This window comes from Silurus meridionalis, chromosome 8 (genome assembly GCF_014805685.1).
Source record: "Silurus meridionalis isolate SWU-2019-XX chromosome 8, ASM1480568v1, whole genome shotgun sequence".
NCBI lineage: Eukaryota > Metazoa > Chordata > Actinopteri > Siluriformes > Siluridae > Silurus > Silurus meridionalis.
In genome coordinates this window covers 15,201,844-15,223,698 of record NC_060891.1, presented here as the reverse complement: position 1 = coordinate 15,223,698, position 21,855 = coordinate 15,201,844, and the positions used below count along the sequence as shown (strand labels likewise).

Below are 21,855 nucleotides of genomic sequence, written 5' to 3'. Positions count from 1 at the left end.
CAGTGGCCTGCTGTAGAGCTCTGACCTCAACCCTACTGAACAATAAATTGGACCGCTGACTAAACTTCAGGTTCCTCAGCCAACGTCAGTATGAACGAGTCTCCAAAAGCACTTTAAAATCCAGGGAACACCTTCCCAGAAGAGTAGAGGTTCTTATAACAGCAAATGGGGACTGAATGGAATGTTCAAAAAGCATATTATGGTCGTGTGTCCAAAAACCATTTTTCATAAAGTGTAATTGTAGCAAACACTTATAATAAAGATATTTAATTATGATTGGTGCATGTGTCTAAAGCTGTATTTTATTATAACAGGATTAAAATCTCCAGTATTTTAGTCATGTGTTTAAAGAGTTTGTGCGGGGTTTTTTTTTATTTTATTTCTCTCCCTCTTTCTGCCCGATGAAGATAAACCAATCCGTCCTCTCCGTATGTGTGTTTTTTTTTCTACCTTTGTGTTCAGATCGCCTCACACTTGTGTTTCTCACCCAGCCCAGTCTCCCCCATCTCCCCCCTCACACTCCTCCCTCAGCCTCAGCATCTCAAAAGGCTACTGAGTGAGAATCGATGGCGCAGAGGCCCGCCTGACAGGACAATAAAACCCCACAAAGAAGCGGTGAGTTTTTTTTTCTTTCCTTCGCCTTTCAAGTTATATCACGAAATGACAGGCAGCGAGACGAGATGCGCTCCGGCGTGCAGGCGCAAAAAGAAGAAGGCAAAAACCCCAGCTCGTGTTATTCCAGCTGCCTTTTTTGTTGCTACGAGGCAGCAGCCAGCCTCCCTGATACCCTTCTTCAAGAAACATCATCGCTATACCCCCCTCATTAAGCTCACACGCTCCATTTTGAACCCACATTTGCGATGCAGCGTTTTGCACTGTTTGGGCCAAAAACAAATACCCGAGCAGTTACACTTTAAACGTATAGACGCGGAGCGTCTCGTGGCAGCGGATTCGCCGGAGTGAGCGCTCATTGTGCGCTGCGCCACGCCGTAACGAGTCTCAAATGCGGATTGCGGTGGTGCGTAAATAAAAATGCGATGTTTGGAGGAGGTCTGGCTGTTTGAAAGGACCTCCCCTGCAAAAAAAAATTTAATAAAAAATTAAGACACGACATGCAGCAGCCCTGCGTCGGACGAACTGCGCGTTTTAATTGAAACCGATCGTCCTATTCTGGCGTGTCCCCGTTCCGCCAAAGCAGATGCCCACACTGTTTACATACCACCCTGAAGCCAGAATGTCATTATTAGCCTACTGAGAATGTCATGCATTCTCCAATTCCAATCACATGCATTACATCAAGCCTAGGTTACATTATTGGGCTGTAATTATTTTTCTTTCCTCAGCCAGAAGTAACAGGCCAAGCACATCTTAAGGTATTTTTTGTTTAATGATGTGGATATCATTCATGCAGTGTAATCCCAAACACAGTGTCTCGCATGGAATTGTGTAGTATAGAGGTTAAGTGCATTATTAAGTGTTCATGGTATCCTCTTGTACTTCTTCTTTGAACAATCTTGATGCCAACGTCTGTCATTGCAGAAGACGGTTATGTACCCGGTATGGGAGTTCAACCCACGGTGCCTGGCTTCCCAGGCCTGGTTTCAGTCCCTGATGTGTGGCCTTTGAGATGTCCACCATCCCTCAACTCCCCTGCTCTTAATGGAGCCCCCATCTTCTGAGGTGAGCATGTGTTGCTGCTTAAGTTGTACTAGAATGTCAAAAGAAATGATGAAGCCCCCACGATGAGTTGTAAAAAATGAGATTCTACAAGACCAGCCGCTTCTCTACTAAGGGAAGTTTCTCAATTACCTTGATCGTTAAAATATTCATGGTATGATACTGGGCGCTGAGGAGTTTACACACAACGAGAGACAGACGTATTTCAGATTTATTGCACTATATCAGAATTACATTGGCTCACAGTTTACATTCAAGTTGACGGTTTCTGGAAAATTCTGGAAATTGTTGTAATTCATTTTCACTGGCTATATGTTGTAATTAACAGTAAACCAAGAGTGTGTCTGTGAGTATAAAAGGGCCTACCTTTTCTGCTTCTTTGCAGTTAATATAATGGAAAAATCTCCACAATTGCGAATCTAATATCTTGTGATCACACAGACTCTGCATCATTCAGGGATAAGGCACAAATTAGCTTTAGACCAGCAACAACAAAAATACAAAAGGCATCGGGAAACAAAGTATGTATGCAAACCAATAACAAAGTTCCACACAGTCATTGCCCAAAATGTTTTCATGCAAGACAGAAGACCATATTTTAATACAGACTTAAAATGCTGGACTTAAGTTTGCAGGAGGGTTTGGGTCAGATAAAGGAGCAATTGGATTTATTTGGCCATAATGATTATTGATAAAAAGGTTGAGGTTGAGGTTGAGCAACACTATCCCAAGTGTGAAGCATTGGGGTGGTAGCATGAAGGGGTGAAGGGGTGAAAGAGGACTGTTGCACTTTAGAGAATATATGGCATCATTAGGTTTTTAAAAATACATAAATAACCTCAAGACATAAGCCAGGAAGTTACAATTTAGTCACAGCTGGGTATTCCAAGGGACCATGATCCTAAGTATACCTCCAAAAGTGAACCAAAAGAACTTAAAACATTAAAGTAAAAATATTGGTTTGGAATGTAAACCTACAATTGTAGTTCTTAGTTGTAAATGTTATCTTTATCAAATATGGTCAATGATTATTGCTTATGCTGGGACATATAAACCAGATGCACAATGGAACATTGAATTCCTGTAACAGCACTTAATTTTGGATTTAATTAACTTTAAATTGAAGCTACTCACTTATCTCTTTCACACGCCTCAGTTGAAATGGAGGATGAGGATGGCACATGTTTACTTGATGTGTTGTGGTAAGTTCTACCAGACTGTCACTGTTCAGAGATTATAAACATTGTAATAAAATGTTGTCCATTGCTTCAGACCTGGTCACGAAGCAAATAAAGGATAAGTAATTTGCTCGTTGTCTTGAATGATTCATGGATTTGTTTTTGTGTTACTAGTGACCCACAAGCCCTAAATGACTTCCTTCATGGGACAAAAGAGGTTCATGAAATATTTTTCTATACACTGTAACCTAACTATACATGAAATAAGTAGTCATTCTATGTGTTACAACATATCGCATGAAATCATTATGCATGTAAAATGCACAACCATAATTTACTAGATTGTTAAACATTCATTAAACAGTATTGATTTAGACTCTTTGTAAACTGTCTGTGTTTGTATATGGGAATGAAATTGGGGAGACTTGTGAAAGCCCTCCCTACAATTAGTCATCTCCCCTATCTGTTCAAGCAGCTGCTAAGTGGAGACCTGCTCATTAATTCTTCCTCTGGGGAGCCGTCCCTGTTCACAGACACGCCGGTAAGTCTGGGCTTCTGTCCCCATTGCTGAAATAATAGATGGAGAAGATTTTACCTCTAGTTAAGATCACCATCACCTGCATGTCTCCCTATTACTTTTAAATTAACCAGCTGTTAATTTGGTCACTACTGACATTGGTCTGATTTTTTTTAAGGGTTGGCTTCTGTTTTCTCTCTCTGAAAAACATATGACATATCCACATTTCTCAACTCACTAATTGTTCTTTCTTTTTACTATCTAGAGCCCTGTCTCCTTGTTGGCAGATGAATCTGGCTCTCATGACACACCTATATCGGGCTGTGTGGATCTCTCCTTCCTGGATGAGGCTTTATTGGCCTCACCAGCAGGAGGAGAGGATTCTGAGGATGTATGTGAACCTCCACAAGTTGAGGCCGAAGTGCCACAGCAACAGGAAGAGGAGGAGGAGACATGTGACATCCTTCAGCAAAGTCTCCAGGAGGCTGACATCACTGAGCACACACTGGCTTTAGAGGCAGGTCTTTCCCAGTCTAGTGAAGCGCTCTCACTCTATCCATCTGGTTTAACCCCACCTTCACCTCCATATATGTCTAAACCACTAAACGTCTCTGGGGTCACAACATTGCCCAGGGACACACAAGTTGCAGTGGAGCCTCCTCAACCATCTTTGTTGGCTGTGGGACCAGGTTGCCCTTCGCTCAAGCCAGTGCCACCACAATTAATGGGGCTACTACCTGGGAACGTATTTCCTGCACCTCCCACATCTGACACGTCCTTTTGCCTAAGTCATGCACAAGGTTCCAACATGATCATACACAAAACTCTTCCAGGCCTTACATTGAGCCCTGCTGTTAGGACAACAGCACCTCAAGAAATTATATTGCAAAGGACCCCTTTGCCTATCCAACCCAAGCTGCCAGTCAACATACAGCCTAGACTGGTGCAGATAAGCCCCAAACCGTCAGAGCAGAAGTCATCTCCAGGCCTTGCTTTCATTCCTCCAGCTGCATCACAAAATATTCTGTTGTCCTCTCCTGTGGGCCCCAGGCAGCCTCTGTCATCACAGTCTACAACAGCACTCAACAAGCCTGTGAGTCTGCAGCTAGTCAACCAGGGAGGCTCAATTGTTATTCAGCCCCAGAGTCTCTTCCAGGGCCAGAGCCACTTCATATTGCCTAGTCAAGGCTCTGTAAACCAGTCTACAAGCATCTCTGGGCCACTGCTCAGCACGACAAACAATCAAATGCCAAGTGCAGCCCCTCTGGCAGGACAGCTTGTTGATGGCTCACAGATTGTAACAGTACGCCCCAGGCAACTCAATTTTAGCCCTGTGTTTACCACTCCGACTGGGCAGCTCACTCTCAGACAGGGAGCTCTTCTGTCTGGACCCCTGCAGCTTCAGTCAGCGCCCCCTACCGTCTTCCATATGCCGGCGCAGCTAGCAGGGGCCTATTCTGCTCATGCACAGGGGCAGCATGGTGGTGTTGTCCACACACCTGCCTTAGGGAAGCAGTTCACCTTGATCAACACTCCTGGTGTGCTTGCCCCTGATATGACTGCCATATCAATAGTGAATGGGCCGTCCATGGTGCAAAGCTTGCCCTTAGTGTCCCAGGCACAGAGACCTATGGCAGGGGGCAATGAGGAGCAGCTAAGTCTTCCACAGACCCCAGTGCTTCTGTTGCCTGAAAGAACTGCTGCAGAAAAAAATGCAACAAATGAGCAACTACAGAGTATCTTACACGTAAGTTCTGTATGGTTTATCTTATGGATCATGTTTTGTTGTGGCAGCTCATTCAAAACTAAGCATTAGTTCGACTCTCTATCTTTTCTTTGTTTACCTGTTCTAGAAAGGCACACTGTCTCCTCCAGCTTCAATGCAAGCTGCTGTAGCCAAAATGCACACACAGCCTTCCCCAGTCATTAGTATTTTGCAGGCACCAACAGAGAGCACTAATTCCCCTGAGCCTGTTGCATTTTTGTCCAAACACCTAATTACACATCCAGAGAAACAGCAAGCTGTTGAAGGAGGCCATACACCACCAAACCAAGCATTTATTCATCAACCCCAACAGGTAAATCAAGCTGTTGTGTTATTGATTTGTTATAATGATTGTGATTGTTTAATCATACTTTGGATATACAATTATTTTAAACTGGCATAAATATTTTGAACGCATGTCCTCACAGGAAGCACTTAATCCTTCAGCTTCTGCTGAATCCTTGGACAGCCACATCTCTCCTGAAGCTAGTGAGAGAGAGCCTTCACCCATGGTCCTGGCTGTGTGTGCATCGTCTAAGGTTCTCTCTGTGTTATCAGAGTGTGGAGGAATCCCCACTCCAGTGCATTCTGGGTCGGAGCATGGTGACATGTTAGCCTCGCCACCCATCACCCAGTGTCCTGAAAGTACACCCTCGACCATGTTTCCAACTCCCCCACTTTCAGACAGACAACACTCCTCTGCATTTGTAGTTCTCAGTGCCAAAATGCAGGGGCAAGAGGAATTAATGATGTGTATGAGTCCATCTTCAACCTCCGAAAGGATCTCTATTACTGAGCAACAGCTTTTACCCATTCCTCTATCCACTGACCTCAAAGGAGTTCTGGAGTCTGGCCTTATTGAAGCCCAGCAGCACATGCAACAAAGTAGTAAGTGTGACCGACTTGTACTGCAAAATTCTGCAGGTAACTGCAGCCAGCAAGATGCATCATTATAACAGCTCCTTTCTTGGTTCAAAACAGAACTTAGAGTTCCTGGCTTAGTAGATGATGAAGAAATCTCACTAGACCTACAGGACAGTTTTGAAAGCTTGTCATCCCAGGACATCGAGGGCCACAGTGTCCTTCAGGTAAATATTCTACATTTGTAAATGGTTTATTATTCACTGAGGACAAATCTGAGAAATTATAATGCTAGTGCATTATGTAATATATTTATAAATGCATTTGAAAAAATTATGATTTATGAAATTAATTAATTCATCCAAATCCTGCTGATTTAGGTGCCCTGTGTTGGTGTGAAGGCGAGAGAAAGACTCACGCCAGCAATGCGGCAGCAGAGGTCAACAGCTATTCTTAGTATCCTCGGTAACGAGAACACTAATGAAAACTATCCATGATGCAGAGCAGTTTAATTTAACACTCGTGTGCATATGTGTGCAATTCACAGGATCAAGCAGCAGCTTTGTTCAGACTATGATGCTGTTCTTAATCCATACACTTGCTCTCGGTTCACTTCGCTAGAGGATGCTGTGAAACACCTGTTGCCCTACCACACCTGCTCCAGAGCCTTACCCAGCCAAGCTGATCTGCTTACAGGTAAGACCGAAGTCAACCGTACAACCAGATGTACATCTATAGTTCATAATGAATCGAAAGAATCCAGTTTGTAGCCATTTTATCTAGTGGTTTTGAAATTTCTATCACATGCATCTTTCTTATCCGTTGGTGTGTAGTGGATAAGCAGTTTGAAAATGTATCAGGGCTGCTGCTGAAATGTACTACAGACATGCTGAACAAATACCGGCAGCTCCTACTGGCGGAGTCTCAGGCAAGTCAGAGCATTCCACATTTATTATTTCTTAATGAAAACTGCCTGCCACTCATGTCTAGAATTTGATTGCCTTCATTTTCAACCAGGATTTTTTTTTTATAACCATCATAGATCATATTGTACGTACAGGTAGTCCCCAACTTGGAGGTGACCCCATCATAACCTTAAAATATTGAGAAAGAACGGTGAACAGTATGGGGGTAGTATACTGTAATTTGTTAATAATGTAACAAATTACAGTACATCATTTAGCTAAACAGAGCAATTTACAGTACGATACTTTATAAACTAGTATATATATGTATGTGGCAGCGGGCATGTGGACGAGCACCGGTTCGTGAGTGGAGGGAAACGTTAAATATCTTTACAATCATATCGCTATCGTAAGTTAGAAAAATTACAAAGTTGAATCCATTGTAACTCAGGACTAACAAATTCCAATATATAGAATATGCATAAATGAAGTTATGGTTACAAGAAGTACAGGACTAAAAAAATACAGTCATGTATTTCTTTTTTGCAACTACATCCACAGTTTTGCATATACATTTTATGGCCAAAAATATCTGGACAGGTGACGATCATGTCCAAGACTGTTCTGAATTATTGCCACAAAGTTAAAAGTACCAAACTGTATAGTATATATTTGTATGCTGTAGCTTAAATCATGTGGAAGTAAATGATTCAAACCTGTGCCAGTGTGATAATTCCACTGTGCACAAAACAAGCTCTATAAAGATATGGTGTGGAGAGCTTTCTGGCTCAGAGAGGTTGAAATAGGAGGCAGGCGGCAAGTATACACACACACACCTCATCTCTCTCTTGAGGCTCTCCTCTCTCTTATTTATACTCTTCCTCATTCACTGCAAGAAAGAACGTTCACCATAGTCGTGTGGTCCTTACTGTTCACTTCCTCAGACTCCGCCCACCAGTCACAAACCGGCGCTTGGCCACATGCCTTCTGCCACATATGGTTTGCCAAGTTTGGTGTGGAAAAACTCAAGTGACCTGCAAAGAGCCCAGACCGCAACCCAACTAAACAGCTTCAGAGTGAATTGAAATGCTGACTCTGTGCCAGGCCTCCTCACTCTACATCACTGTCTGACCTCACTATTGCCCTGGTGGCAAATTCCCAGAGCCACATTCTAAAATCTAACGGAAAGGCAGAGTAAGCAGGCTGCTATAACAGCAATGGTTGGACTAACTTGGGTTCGGAGGTCAGGTGCACACACAAGTTTGGCCAAATAGTGTAAATATAGTCATGTCCATTAATAGTTGGACAACGACAAACTTACTTTTCAAGCTGTCTCTTCTATATCGAAGTTAAAATTATTTAAAGGTATTTACATGTATTTGGGGGCCAACAGTTAGGAAACACTTTTCATATGGCCAGAAATTTCTCAAGGCAAAGAAGTGGAATGTTCTGTAACTCGTTCAAACAGAGCTGGCATGTTTAATCGTTAAAAGCAAAGCGGCGTGAAAACAAGCAGGATCTGATGACCGCTGTATTAACGGCTATACCTTGGAAATGATTGGAGACAAAAAATAAGCAATGGAGGCATTTCTTTGGAAATCAGTTTAACTGTCCTTGTCATTAACCTGTGCAGCAAGAAAGTCCTTCGGCAGAGATGGTGATGCTAGAACGGTTGTTCCTGCAGTCTGAGCGACTCTTACTCGGGGAGGAGAGACGCAGAGCAAGAGGTGATCCAGGTGAGCTCTTCTACTCTGCACAGTTATTTCTTAAACGAGAGCATCATATCCTAGGATGTTTGGTTATCAGGCAATTTTACTGCTAAATACCAGTAGAATGTAAATTGAAAAATCTGAATCAAATGCATGTTCTTTCAAACACAGTGTGAACAGTAAACACTATGAATTATATATTCATATATAGGATAGCATTATGGGGCAATCCACAGACTTTTTTTTTCCCCCTGTAATCATGTTTGACTCCTTTAACAGAGTCCTTCTTGATGTCTTTGCGTAAAGCATCATGGCACCGTGGCATGCTGCCTTCACGCCACTCTGAAGCCTCAGCGAGTCCCCCATCACCCCCTGCATGGGCTCTACACTCAGACAGACCCCCAGGTCTTAAGACATATTGCTCTAGGAGCAGGGGGTCACTGCGCCTTACCATCAAGCATGAGTCAGGATCTCGCAAAGTCATCCACAACTCTGCGTGCGACGAGTCACATGCCCTTACGGGACATAAACGCACATTAGAAGTGCAGCTAACTAACAGAGGGGGGAGCAAACAGGAGGGGCAGGAAAGCACCCTCAGTCCAACAGAGACAAGCGCAGAGCAAAATCAAGCGGTAGCTGGTGTGGACATGGACAGGACAGCTTGCAATTTTATCACAAAGTCAGAGCACAAACCGGAAAGAGCAGAGGGATCATTTCCAGAGGTTCACCCCCCAGAGCTTAAAAGAAGCAAGCTGGAAATTGCAGATGGGTTGGGGGATGAAGGTGGCCTGAGTGAGCACCTGCAGAGTGCAATAGACAGCATCCTGGAGCTCCAGAGGCTTCAGGGACCAGCAGCTTGTCTCAAACCCAAACTGCAGCCCAGTGCGCTGGAGCAGAGCATCAGCTGTGTGCTGGAGGGAGAATTGTAATACATGGAACAAGAATTTGCGAGGGAAAAAACCAACAACAAAAAAAAAAAAAAAACAAGTGCCGCTTCCATCCTACAGCTGAGTATAACTACACGGTCTGACATCCACAACAGATGCTAAATTCCTAATTTGTTCATTCCTACTCTAAGAGGGGCTCCGTATAGGCGTGAAAAAGGACTTGACGTAAAGCTGATTGATTATATAAATGAGACTGGGAGACCTGATGTGAATAAATTAAGTGGAGCACCTGTTTTTTTTTCCCTCTTCTTCTTCTTAAGATGCGCCACAGTAATTTTTTTTAATGTTGGATTTAGTGTTAAAGTAAGGAAGCTTCCAATGTGCTTGATTTGTGCCAACATTGACAACGTTGTCAGTTGCATTTGCCGAGTGCCTGTGTGTATTGTTGTCTTTTTCTGAATGTATGTCCGTGTGCGTGTTTGTGTGACAAGTACAATAATTCACGCGTGAAGGGGGAGTTTGCTTGATTATATAGATATACTACAGTTTAAGAACGTTTGTACACTACAAGTGGATAGTTTATGGATAATGATGTCCGTTTCAGCTTGTTTATCCCCAAAGAACACACACAGTTCATTCTGAAAATCACCAGCAAAACCTATTACTGCGTTCAAGAGATTGTTTTCTTAAAAACTAAAAGTTGTCTCCATAATTTTCGCAACAGTGATTGCCGAAAGGGAGATGTTTGACTCCAGTTACAAATTAGCAGCTGTTTTTTTTTTTTTCGCCTGCAGTAAACTGTGACATCTTACAGAGACAAAAAAAAAAAAATGCTCTAAGTGATATTCTGAAAAAGCAATAATGAGCAGTTGGTCTTGAATACATGGTTGTGCCTCAGTCCAACTTCTAGACGCTTTTGCTTTCTGTATCGTGATCCCAGCCGTTTATCGCCTGTATTCTGGCATTAGGAAAATATTTTGTTAAAGAAAGAAAAAAAAAAAAGAAGAAAAAACAGCAGCAATAGTAATAGATCATTGGGTAAATCGACGCCAATCAAATTTGTTGACAGGATACAAAAAAGGTATTTTATTTCATGTTTCAAAAATTAGCTCTCGTCCATAAATCACTTCTAGTTATTGCCGCATCCCGAAGTACAAATGATTGTGTTTGATTCTTTTTGACAATCTGAAAATTGTGTTAGTGCTGTAGGTCACAAAAAAATGAAGAAAAAAACCCCACATCATTAAGATTAAGCAGTAAATCCTTATCAGCAAAAGTTTCAGAACAGATGAAATATATGGTTGTGGAAATATGAATACTTTGGTATTTAACAGTAACTACTAGGACTCAAGCCAGATAGAGGTATAATTAATGATGAAGTTAATTACCCACATCTCCACAGACTTTGATATCCATGTCTGACACATTCTCACTTTTTAACAGTAATTTAGACGTAATGCCCCCGGACATGCTATGCACTGGTAAACGTTTCAGAGTACTCCAGTCACGAACACCAAGGTGACGGTATAATGCACTTAACCCTACGAACTGTGACGAGCCCTAAATGTGACAAGGTGCCATCTTTTTTTCCCGATAGATGATGTCATTGTTCTCTGGTCATTCTCCTGTTTCAGTTTATTAAATACTGTGAATAAGGTAGCATGTGTTGGACACTGCTTCAGACTACGACACATTTTACTGACAGATTGTTCTGATGCCAAAATCAAAGAGGCCTTAATTCTGCAGTACCAGATTGTAAAAAAAATAATAATAAAAAAAAAAAAAAGACATAAAAAGGGGGGAAAAAAAAGTAAATGTTAAATCCCAACTAATGACTCTTTTGACCCACTGTCATGTTAGTCATTCATTTGAAACATATTAAGAGAGAAAATCTTTTGTATACATTTTTACAAACTATTTATTTAACTGTGATTTTGTAAATAATAAAAAGTTAAATTGTGAATGGAATGCTGTGTGTAAGGCGTGTGTTTCGAACAGTGTGGGATCGTGGGATGAGCAGGACACTTTACTACAGGAATCAGCACCTCGGAGACATCATAACATTAAATATATATTTTAATAACAATTTAAGGAAACATAACAGCTTTTATGTAATTACATCTGGACAAATGTAAATTAAAAGAGGGGAAAAAAAGCTGTAGTTTCTTTAAGTCAAATTCGTCATGCTCAAACGTGGAAATCTCATGTGCAAAAGATTGACGTTACTTATTATTGCTAATGGAGCAGTTTCTCTGGCTGGCTCTGGTTACAGGGCGAACTTTAGATGCCACTCGGTGTTCCAATCATGAGTTATACACCAAATCAGTGCAGTCAGGGGGATAAGATGCACTAAAGGTGCACCTTTGAGGTGTCCTGACTGAGGTTTGGAAAGTTGGAAAAACCTACGGAGGAAAGGTGTGGCAACATCTTTCCCAAACATATGCTACAATAAATAAATCGTTCGTGGATTAGAGTGGCTAAAAAGTTCAGACAGAAATGAGTTACCCATTTTAAGGTCTTGCCAAGTCGGTCATAAAAGGACCAACATATGCTGATATCGTAATCACAGAAGTGTGAGTGAAAATGTAAAAAATAAATATAGGTCAACAGCCCCATATCGCAAAACCCGAGATTTACAACACAATTATACAAAATATCTAATAGGACTGCAAACCTGCAACAATTATAATCTAGACGTCTATTTTTTATTTTAAGAAATCAGGAGCAGGTTTGAGCTGTTTAAAATATACAAGTTTCTTTTTTAGGGAAAGCTGAGAACTGGTCTCACTTTATGTCAGACGTACGATGCGTTTCATCAGTTTACTTCCTGCAGCATTGTTTTTAACTCTCATCATCCTTTTAGTGATCAGTGCAAACTCCTCACAGTAAGTCCATAATCAAGAGCCTGTGATTGGTCTCTCCCAGTTCATCTACAGGCTCACTTCATATAGGAGTCAATATCAAATTAGAACAAGTCCATCTCCATCACAGGTTTGAGACTGGGCAGTCTGGGTCTTGCCCTAACTGCCTCTGCCTACCTCCATGCATTGAGTCAAGACAGATTAATGAGCAGGTTCTCTCCGAACTTGCGCAGGTATTTCTCATGGTTATGGTCCACGGACCAGAGTGGAGGGAGGAAGTTGGGCTGCATGCTGGACAGGAAGTGCTGACGCCAGCGCCGCTCCAAGTCAATCAGACCACGCAGTCCTTGCTCAGCGTACGCTTGTACCACCTTCAGACCATGTGGCACATAGCTCTCATTAAAGATCCTACACACAAACACACACATACACACACTTAAAAGTCTTAATATACCACACTTATTTTATAAATGTCTACCCTTAAAAAGTAATTAATATTTAATTGAAAACACATTAAGGATTTGATGAACAGGTGATTTGAACTCTAACAAAACCCAAAAATCAATAAACTATAGTATGGTTTGGTTCTTTTTATATCCAAGTATAGTGCTAAAAGAAAAATCTACTAAGTGTCCCTGCACAGGAGTCAATAATTGTTCTGTAAATGTGCCTAAAAACCTTTTACACTGAAGCATAGAGGAAAACATACATTTAAACAATACAAAGTAGGGCTGCAGCTATCGATGATTTTAGTAATCAATTATTCTACAGATGAGTATTTTTTCTTCATTTAAAACCAATACTAAAAATACAAGAGAAAATAAGACGGGTCTCTTAAAACGAACAAGTAATTTGTCTCCTTTTTAGAAAAATGAACATGTTTATTGATTTTTTTGTTTCAATCTGAAACCTAAACCCATTTATAGCAATAAATTGCCATATTACATCAAAATGCAAATACAAATATATAAATAAACAAAAAAATAAAATAACCTTACATATTACTTTTAAAAATGGTAAACGCACTGTATGGCATTTTGTATATGTTTAAGTTTTTATGATCACAAACTTTGGAAACGCCCCTCGCTGTTTTCTCTCCATTACTAAACTAAGCATTTTTTAATTTAAATTATGCGAGTTACTTGAGGAATCGTTTAAGCCCTAACACAAAGCCACTGAGTTCTGCGTGTTGATTAATCAACACGAAATCACAGAACTTGGGCATTAAAACCTAGGTCAGCCTAGACAATAAAAGTTTAGCTGTCTATCAGTGTGCTGCATTTGATTAAATAATACAGACTTTCAGCTTTATTTTGAGGAGATCTACATCCAAATCAAGAGAAAACAGTGGAACGAATGACCATAAGTAATCGGATAATTGGCTGCATAAAGGTGCCATGGCCAGGTGTCATGTTACTAACTCATTGTATTACTTACAATTGAGCATATAAAACCATCTAGAGCCGCTTTTAAATGCAGTATTTGCATATGTTAACTCTCAATATGAAGTCCAATGTGTGGTCACTGCCGAAAAAGCATGTAAATCAAAATCTCCTCATAGACATGGTAGGTGACATAGTAGACATGGTAAAAGATGAGATTTTTGAGCTGACCAAAGTCAGCAATCAAGACTTTTGAAGACAAGATGTAAATATGTAAACCATTGGTAGGCCTCAAAAACACAGACTGTATAGAATCCTCTGGATTAACTTGTAGCAGAATGACGGAAAGAGAGGAGTATGGAGAAGGAAAGGAACAGCCCAGGATCTGAAGAACACCACCTCACCTTATAGAGTGGGTATGTTCGTGCAACCAAAGAAAAGTGACAAATCAAATTATGATGCATGCCATAGACAATTCACCTAAAATTTGGATGAACATACCCTCATTTTAAAAGATGCATTTTGATTCATTCGTTCATTTCCTTCTAGTTACACAGATCAGACTACTGAAACAATGAACTTTGCAAAGTCCATAAGTGTGATGCTGACTGTCACCTAGTCTCCAGGTTGGCAGCTGTGTGCAGCAGTTCTTCTGAGACTTCCTTCTCCTCTTCTTCTTTGCAGAAGTACGCACGAACAACTGAAAGGAGCTCTTCTCGTCTGGACGGGGGCATGCTGTTGCTGGTACTGAGAAGGGCACGGGCAGCAGACCGTACCCGCCGCCGATCCGAGTCCTCCAGCAACCTTACACCCTCCTCACAGCCCTGTGGGGCGGAGAACTCATCTGCCAGCTGCTGCTTTAGGAAGCCATCATACACGTTAGACGCAGCGTGACAGGAAGTGCACAGCAGCAGGATGTCATGAGAATTGTGATCCTTCATCTCAGCAGGGAAGTGGCGTCTGTACTCATGTGGAACAATGTTCTTTCTAAAAGAGTGAGGTCAAAATTCTTATTGTTTCCTTGTGTATGTACATTCTATAGCTACAACAGACTAATGATATTCAGTGCACCCTAAAACCTAACAAACAAAACATTATCCTATACTTCAGAACAAACCTGATGTAAGACTCCACTTTGCCACACACCACACAGACATTTTCTTTGGCCGTAAGGTAATAGTCCTTCTGAGATTCAGGGCGACCCGAGGGCTCAAACAGCAAGCGCACGATGAAGGGCTTTTCACTAACCAGCTCTGAAGAACAGGACACATTGAATATCACTGCATGCAGAATATTTACAAGGTTTAAATCACCCCTGAATACAAGTAAAGCACAAAAGCCATTCGATCTACTGTTATGCTCTATTCTGTCTTTTACATAAAAACATTTAACAAGCTACAAATAAAAGCTAGTTATTAGTAAATATTTGGTCGATGAGCTTGTGATGTACCTCCTATTCCTTTGTCAAGGTACCACTTTGCCTTTTTCTTGTCACATGTACAAAGTGGCTGACCATCAGGGGCATGAAGGAAGCAGTTGTCATACAAGGGAGATTTCCTGAAGATAATAATGCACAGTGGGCTTCATTTAGCAGATTTACACATAATTAGTTAATGTTTTAGCAAGAAATTTCATACCCATGAAAATCTTACTTCACTTAGCACTTGGTTAAAAGCACTATGCGAATACCTCAATACAAGATGGATTCCACAAACATTTCTTTTCTAACCTAATATTGATGCACATATCTGAAGCTGCTGGTTCTTAGCTGCATAGTTTTGTATATTGCACTGCTAACACACAATCTGCTGATTAAATTGTGTTCAGGTGTTTCTAATAGATAAATTGAGATCCATCCATCCATCCATCCATTCATCCTTCACCTGGCTGAATATCCAACTCCAAGAGGTTTCCGCTTGTTCCTTCGTGGGTCTGGCACTTGCTGATCACCAGACTCCGGACTGTCCACAGTAGACCTGCGGGACCGACGTCTGCGTTCCCCCTCTTCACCTTCACCACGCCACCTGAAGGGCACATCCACCAGGCCCTGACAGTGGCCAGACAACTTTGAGAAGGATATCTCCTCCTCGGTCAGCAGGCACGGACCAGAATAGAGTCCCAGCAGGTAAAGAAACAGAGAGACCGAAACCTGGGCATCACGTGCTGCATATGACCTCTAAAGCATATACAAGGAAAGTGTCATGTCTGTGAGAAGGAATCATTCTCAGCAAACCATTACCAGCTCAAATGAGTTTTTTCAATGCATAAGTCTAGTAGTCACATGGTCATAAACAGGGAAAAATCCAGGGAAAAAAGTATAATAAAAAAAAAATATATACAGTGGTACCTTGACCTACGAGTGCATTAATGTACGAGTTTTCCGAGGTACGAGCGGTCACTCGGTCGGTTTTTTGCTTTGTTACGCAAGCAAAAAATTGAGGTACGAGCTCGAGACGCCGCTGCTAAATGGCAAAGCGAAGCCAGAACGCGAAGATTGTGACGAAAATTAAGATAAGCAAAGAAGAAAAAGTAAAAAATAAAAGTTTAGGGATACGTAGTGTACAGGAGTGATAGAGAGAGTAGCAAAAAACTAGTTTTCCCTCCCTTATCGCCTTAATGCCATTTTAAGTATTTTCAATGAGGAAAATTGATTTGATGTGCGAGCAAATTGAGATATGAGCTAGTCCACGGAACGAATTCAACTCGTAGGTCAAGGTACCACTGTATTAATAATAAAATTAAAATAAAAATCTAATTTAAAAGACTGAGGTACTCCACCTGCTCCTGACTCAGGTTTTCAGCTTCCCAGTTACTACAGCGCAGCTCCAGGGATTTATCCAGGGTGACATTGAGCAGGTCTCCAGCCAGGGACTTTAAACTCAGCCCATTGTTTAGCACTGCATGTCTTCATCAATCCAAAAACACCAACTAATTATAAAACCATCTTCAGTTTCACATAAGTATAACTGATATAAAGTTGTGCAGTGACATTAAGAGTCACTTACGGAAATAATCATAAATCATTTTCTGAACAATTATCAAAAATATCTGCAATCTTTAATCTCAGTGGCAATGAGTGAACAGAAACATATACACATACATATATATACACACATATATATATATATATATATATATATATATATATATATATATATATATATATATATGTGTATATATATATATATATATATATGTATATATATATATATATATATATATATATATATATATATATATATATATATATATAATAATAATTTCTATGTGCAATTCAGTATGTATTATTAATGGACCCAAGTATGGGCGCTCTGACCAATACTTAATTCTGCCATATGAAAAAAACTTGTGTAGGGCATAAAATACATTTATAAGCAATTTTAAAATAAACATGCTAGTAATAGTGGGAATTTACGACAGCCTATAAAATGCCAGAGGACAATATTTTTTGTCACTTCAATAATCACAAATCCCATAGCAGCTGATGACCAAATGTGAAACAAACGAGACCTTTTAACTTGTTAAATCACATCTGTGGAGGAAACAGTATTAACCCCTTTATAAATATTACAAAGCAATCACTCCATTAGAACACATTATGTGACATGTATATAATCAGAAGTGCCAAGAGCTCTAATCCCAGGTAGGTGGTGTGTAACTAATCATGCTCTAATCTAAAATATTTCATTGATCTAATTCTTCTGACTACACAAAAATGTGTTGTTTGCTATATTTACCTTTGTCTAAGTGCCAAGTAGCGCAAGTCCACTGTGCACACGAGGGACAGGCCGTGGTCACTGGCCAGGCGTTTGCCATCTTCATAGCAGCCGACGCCTACCTTCAGCACGTGAGAGTCTTTCAGTACCTCCAGCAGACCTTTGGGAAGAGGCAGCTGGGCATCGCGGAATGCCAGCAGTCTGACCAGCATACAGTGACCCGAATACGTAGCCATTTGCAGCAAAGACACGGCACATGCTTTGCCTTTGATGGACACCTAAAGTGAAGAAAACACCTTGTGAAGGAAGACCGTCTGAAACAACAAAGGATTTTAATTACTGAAAATGCCCCTCTTACACGCATGCTCTTTACCCATTCACAGTCCAAGCCCAGGACAGGAAAGACAGACAGGTCCCTCTGGAACATGGGCCAGAATTCTTCAAACTCGTCTGATGAGTTCACCACCACCGCTGGCACCTCAAGTAACTTCTCAATGGATGGTAGTGATAGACATTTGGCTGTTTGTGCTATTGATGGTGGCGTGAGCTCTTGTTTTGAATGATGAACAGCATTGCTGCTCAATTCCAGAGGTCCAAGTCGCTCCACAGGCAATAGATGAGTGTCCTTTGGGACTTTGAGAGATTTTTTCTTTTGTTTATATATACTACGCCATAAGAACAGTCCTCCAAGCGTGGCTCCTAACAATGTTGCTACTGCTGCAGTGAGAGTACTCTGTTTGGACATCTTATGTGCAGCAGCTCCCTGGTAGGACATGAGCAAGTTTACAAAAACAGAAGAATCCCAAAAACTTAAAAATAACAACTAGAAAAATTATGTTTAATCCAGTCCATGAAAACTTAATCATCCGTTTAGAAAGAATACATATATTTTTTTTCAAATACAAATCTGATCAACTGGAGGTGAACTGAACTAGACTTGCTAAAGTTCTAGGAAATTAGCAATTACAGCAGCTCCTCCTTTAGCACCAACTACAGAGGAGGAGGAGAACCAGGGTAAGAATCCTTTCCCACATAAGACTAAACTGCATTCCAAAAAATACAGGGCCAAGTTATAAAACAATTACATTTCCTACTGAAAATATCACAAATTAAACTCGAACACTATCAGGAGACAAAAACAGACTACAAACCTACCCCAAAATCTTAGGTTTGCTTTAGAGCTCATACATTAAAGAAAACATTGACACTGAGATTTATGAATTAATGAGAGAGAGAGAGAGAGAGAGAGAGAGAGATAGGAATGAAGTGAAGATTTGAATGAATGAAAGGAGTGACGAGATTTATGAATAAATGAATGAATAATGAATATGAGTGAGTGTGTGTGAGAGAGAGGGGTAGGAATGAAGTGACGATTTGAATGAATTTGAATGAATGAAAAGAATTGACGAGATTTATGAGTAAATGAATGAATGTGAGTGAGTGTGAGAGAGAGAGAGAGAGAGAGAGAGATGACCCCGTGGTGGAAGTGGTGTGTAGATCTAGAACTCAGTGCTTCTGCTTCTACACTGAAGCTATTAGTGCTTGAGATGGTGTGATACTCCGCATGTTGATTAGCATCTTCTCCCGCACTGTTGAACCCCGCTAGCCGCTAGTGGAACGTTCAGCTAGCTCGCTAGTTCTGTCCCGTAGGTCGGTGTAGCAGAGAAGCTGGTACAGTGACTAATTGCTAAATCCTCCTTTTTACTGAAGTGTTTCCTATTCTTTTCACTATATAAATACAGACAGCATGTTTGTTTTCTTACCTCGAGCTGTGAGCGTCCAGTTCATACACATGCACACACTTACTCTGTAATAATAAACAGCTGCAACACGTCTTCTTCTGCCCCTATATTACACACACGTCGCCGTCTGCTCTGCACTTAACAGTGCCGCCCCAGGTGGAGGACGCTCATTACAGCGCTGTTTCACTTCACTGGAATTTTGCGACTCAGATAATTTTAATCAAGGCCATTAAGGAAGGTAAAGGTAAAGTTAATTTATTCTTGTTAAATATACATTGCAGAAGAGTGAAATTCTTTCTACGCTTATTTAAATGATGTTAGGAAGCTGGGGTTAGAGTGCAGGGTCAGCTATGATACAGCATCCATGGAGTGCATAGGGTTAAAGGGCTTGCCTATGTGCCCAAGAGTGGCAGCTTGGAGACACTGGGGCTTGAACACCCGTCCTGGGCAAACACTACACTCCACCTTTTTTTTAAAGTGCAGGAAGCAAAGCACCCCTGGAACACAGAGGGTTGCTGAAGCTTGAACCCCTAACCTTATGATCAGTGTTGTGCTAGTTACTAAAAAATAGTAACAAGTTACACTTACTCGTTACTTCATTCAAAAAGTAACTCAATTACTTTGTTGATTACTTACACCAAAAAGTAATGCGTTACTGTTAAAAGTAAACAGGTTAGACTGTAGCCTACACTTCAGCCGAAATTCATTCATTTAAAAAAGTAAAAGGTAACGCACCATACGGTAACGGTAACGGCGTTACTTAATTTTTTAAAAGTACCGCGTTACAGTATTAGTTACAGTCAAAAGTAACTTTTGACAGCCCAACACTGCTTATGATCAGAAACCCAAAACCTTAAACCACTGAACCACCACTTCCCTACTGTCTACTGACCATGCAGTAATGTACAATTAGTTATTAGTTATTATTAGTAATGTACAAAACACCACATGCTGTTGGTGTATGCCTGAATAAAATGGCTCAAATTCTAGAGTTAGCAATTTAATTAGCAACTAAATTTACCAAATGCCTGGTGTAACACAGTAAAAAGATTACAAGTAAATTAGGCATTGTTTCCATGTGCCTTGAGCTCAATGTGGAATATATCAGTGGTCTTATTGGTACCAGTTCCTTTTTTTCCCCTTTGGAATGTAAATCTTGTTTTTCAAACTACCTGATGAAATGGCAAAAAGAAAGTGTTGCTATTAAATTCAAGAACTGCAAGAATTCACTTTTACACAACTTTTAGATACTAAATAAATGCGAGAGATGCCGATCATTTATAGGCTTTTTCACTGTGATTTGCAAACAAAAAAAGATACTTAAAATAATATTGTTGAGTAACGCAGGAAACAAAGACCGTCTGTTTGGCAAAAAGAAATTGAGGTACACCTCAAAATAGCTATGTTTATACAGTAAGGAGCACTATGCAATTAATCACTGAGAATATCAAACGTTTATGAGGATTATATGAGAGCTTTTGCAGATGGAAACAAATGGCATTACTAAACCCTGCACTCTGGATGAGTCCAAATATTTACAGGAAAATATACAATTTATTTTATATATATATATATATATATATATATATATATATATATATATATATATATATATATATACATATAACACCCTACACACAGTGGGTACAGAAAGTTTTCAGACCCCCTTAAATTTTCACTCTTTGTTATATTGCAGCCATTTGCTAAAATCATTTAAGTTCATTTCTTTTCCTTATTAATGTACACATAGCTCAATGTGCATGGGCAAACTCCATACACATTGAGTGGACACTTGGCAGGTGAGGGGCAAAACATGTAAAGATTCTCTGCGTGAAAGTCGTACCAACATTACACTCTGCAGCTACATATTATATACTCTCTGTCAGAGCTTTACAAGATAAACAGCAGAAGTAAATGTGTGACAGACCTCAATCATGACAGTGAAATATAGAAGGGTGCGTCTGAAGACCACCTAGAGGTAGATTCTGAGTCTGACGATTCTGATTATGAACCAAATGAGGAAACTGTTCTGAAATCAAAACATTCTGAAATACAGTGGTCCCCATATATGCATCAGGCAAAACTGTCTGCAGAAAACAAATACAGTGCCAGAGCCCACTAGGATGGCAGTGACTCGTGTGACAGACAGCTTTTGAGCTGGTCATGCCCAACTCAATACAGAAAATTATACCGAAATAACTAATCTAGAAGGAAGCCTTGTTTACAACGCATTTGTCATTTGGACGGCGATCTTTCTTAAGTGGAACGCATCAAAGCTGTACAAGAGGCGCCTCTTCCTTGAGGAACTGGGGAAGGTGCTTGTGGTACCGCATATACAACGGAGGCAGCACATGCCATGGACCCCCAGCTGCTGCAGCTACAGTGAGGAAGATCCAGGAGAGGACTTCACCTACTACACCAGTGCATGAGGTATGTGTGTGTGTGTGTGTGTGTGTGTGTGTGTGTGTGTGTGTGTGTGTGTGTGTTCTTGTTCTCCTATCCCGGTGGGGACTTCGACCTGAATGCACACTGACTCATGGGGACCGATGTCACCGTGGGGACCTAAATTAAGGTTCCCACCGGCAAAGCCATACAAGCACCTCCCAAACAGTGTCTAGACACACCCTCTGAGGTTTTCTCTGAAGACCCCATGGG

The 21,855-nt window shown here is 40.7% G+C and overlaps 2 protein-coding genes across 5 annotated transcripts; one reads left to right on the top strand and one right to left on the bottom strand.

Annotated features, from left to right (window-relative positions):
* Nucleotides 1-499: 499 nt before the first annotated feature.
* si:ch211-168d23.3 (BRD4-interacting chromatin-remodeling complex-associated protein) lies at nt 500-11,462 on the top strand. 2 transcript variants are annotated; one of them, XM_046855877.1, is made up of 13 exons: nt 1,546-1,680; nt 2,834-2,879; nt 3,030-3,072; nt 3,331-3,396; nt 3,638-5,119; nt 5,226-5,450; nt 5,566-6,025; nt 6,119-6,225; nt 6,379-6,437; nt 6,546-6,694; nt 6,832-6,926; nt 8,537-8,639; nt 8,892-11,462. In XM_046855877.1, the coding sequence occupies exons 2-13, from the start codon at nt 2,839-2,841 to the stop codon at nt 9,539-9,541; spliced, it is 3,480 nt and encodes a 1,159-aa protein (XP_046711833.1). In that variant the 5' UTR covers nt 1,546-1,680; nt 2,834-2,838; the 3' UTR covers nt 9,542-11,462. The 2 variants fall into 2 exon arrangements, with proteins under 2 accessions (XP_046711834.1, XP_046711833.1); XM_046855878.1 differs by lacking the exons at nt 2,834-2,879; nt 3,030-3,072 and adding an exon at nt 500-615 and having other exon boundaries at nt 1,540-1,680.
* Nucleotides 11,463-11,557: 95 nt separating this feature from the next.
* On the bottom strand, nt 11,558-19,376 carry exd2 (exonuclease 3'-5' domain containing 2). 3 transcript variants are annotated; one of them, XM_046855879.1, is made up of 9 exons: nt 19,222-19,376; nt 17,817-18,221; nt 17,480-17,736; nt 16,521-16,647; nt 15,626-15,918; nt 15,193-15,299; nt 14,860-14,995; nt 14,358-14,729; nt 11,558-12,768 (listed from the first exon to the last, which is right to left on the bottom strand). In XM_046855879.1, the coding sequence occupies exons 2-9, from the start codon at nt 18,201-18,203 to the stop codon at nt 12,552-12,554; spliced, it is 1,896 nt and encodes a 631-aa protein (XP_046711835.1). In that variant the 5' UTR covers nt 18,204-18,221; nt 19,222-19,376; the 3' UTR covers nt 11,558-12,551. The 3 variants fall into 3 exon arrangements, with proteins under 3 accessions (XP_046711835.1, XP_046711836.1, XP_046711837.1); XM_046855880.1 differs by having other exon boundaries at nt 17,832-18,221; XM_046855881.1 differs by lacking the exon at nt 14,358-14,729.
* Nucleotides 19,377-21,855: the final 2,479 nt, after the last annotated feature.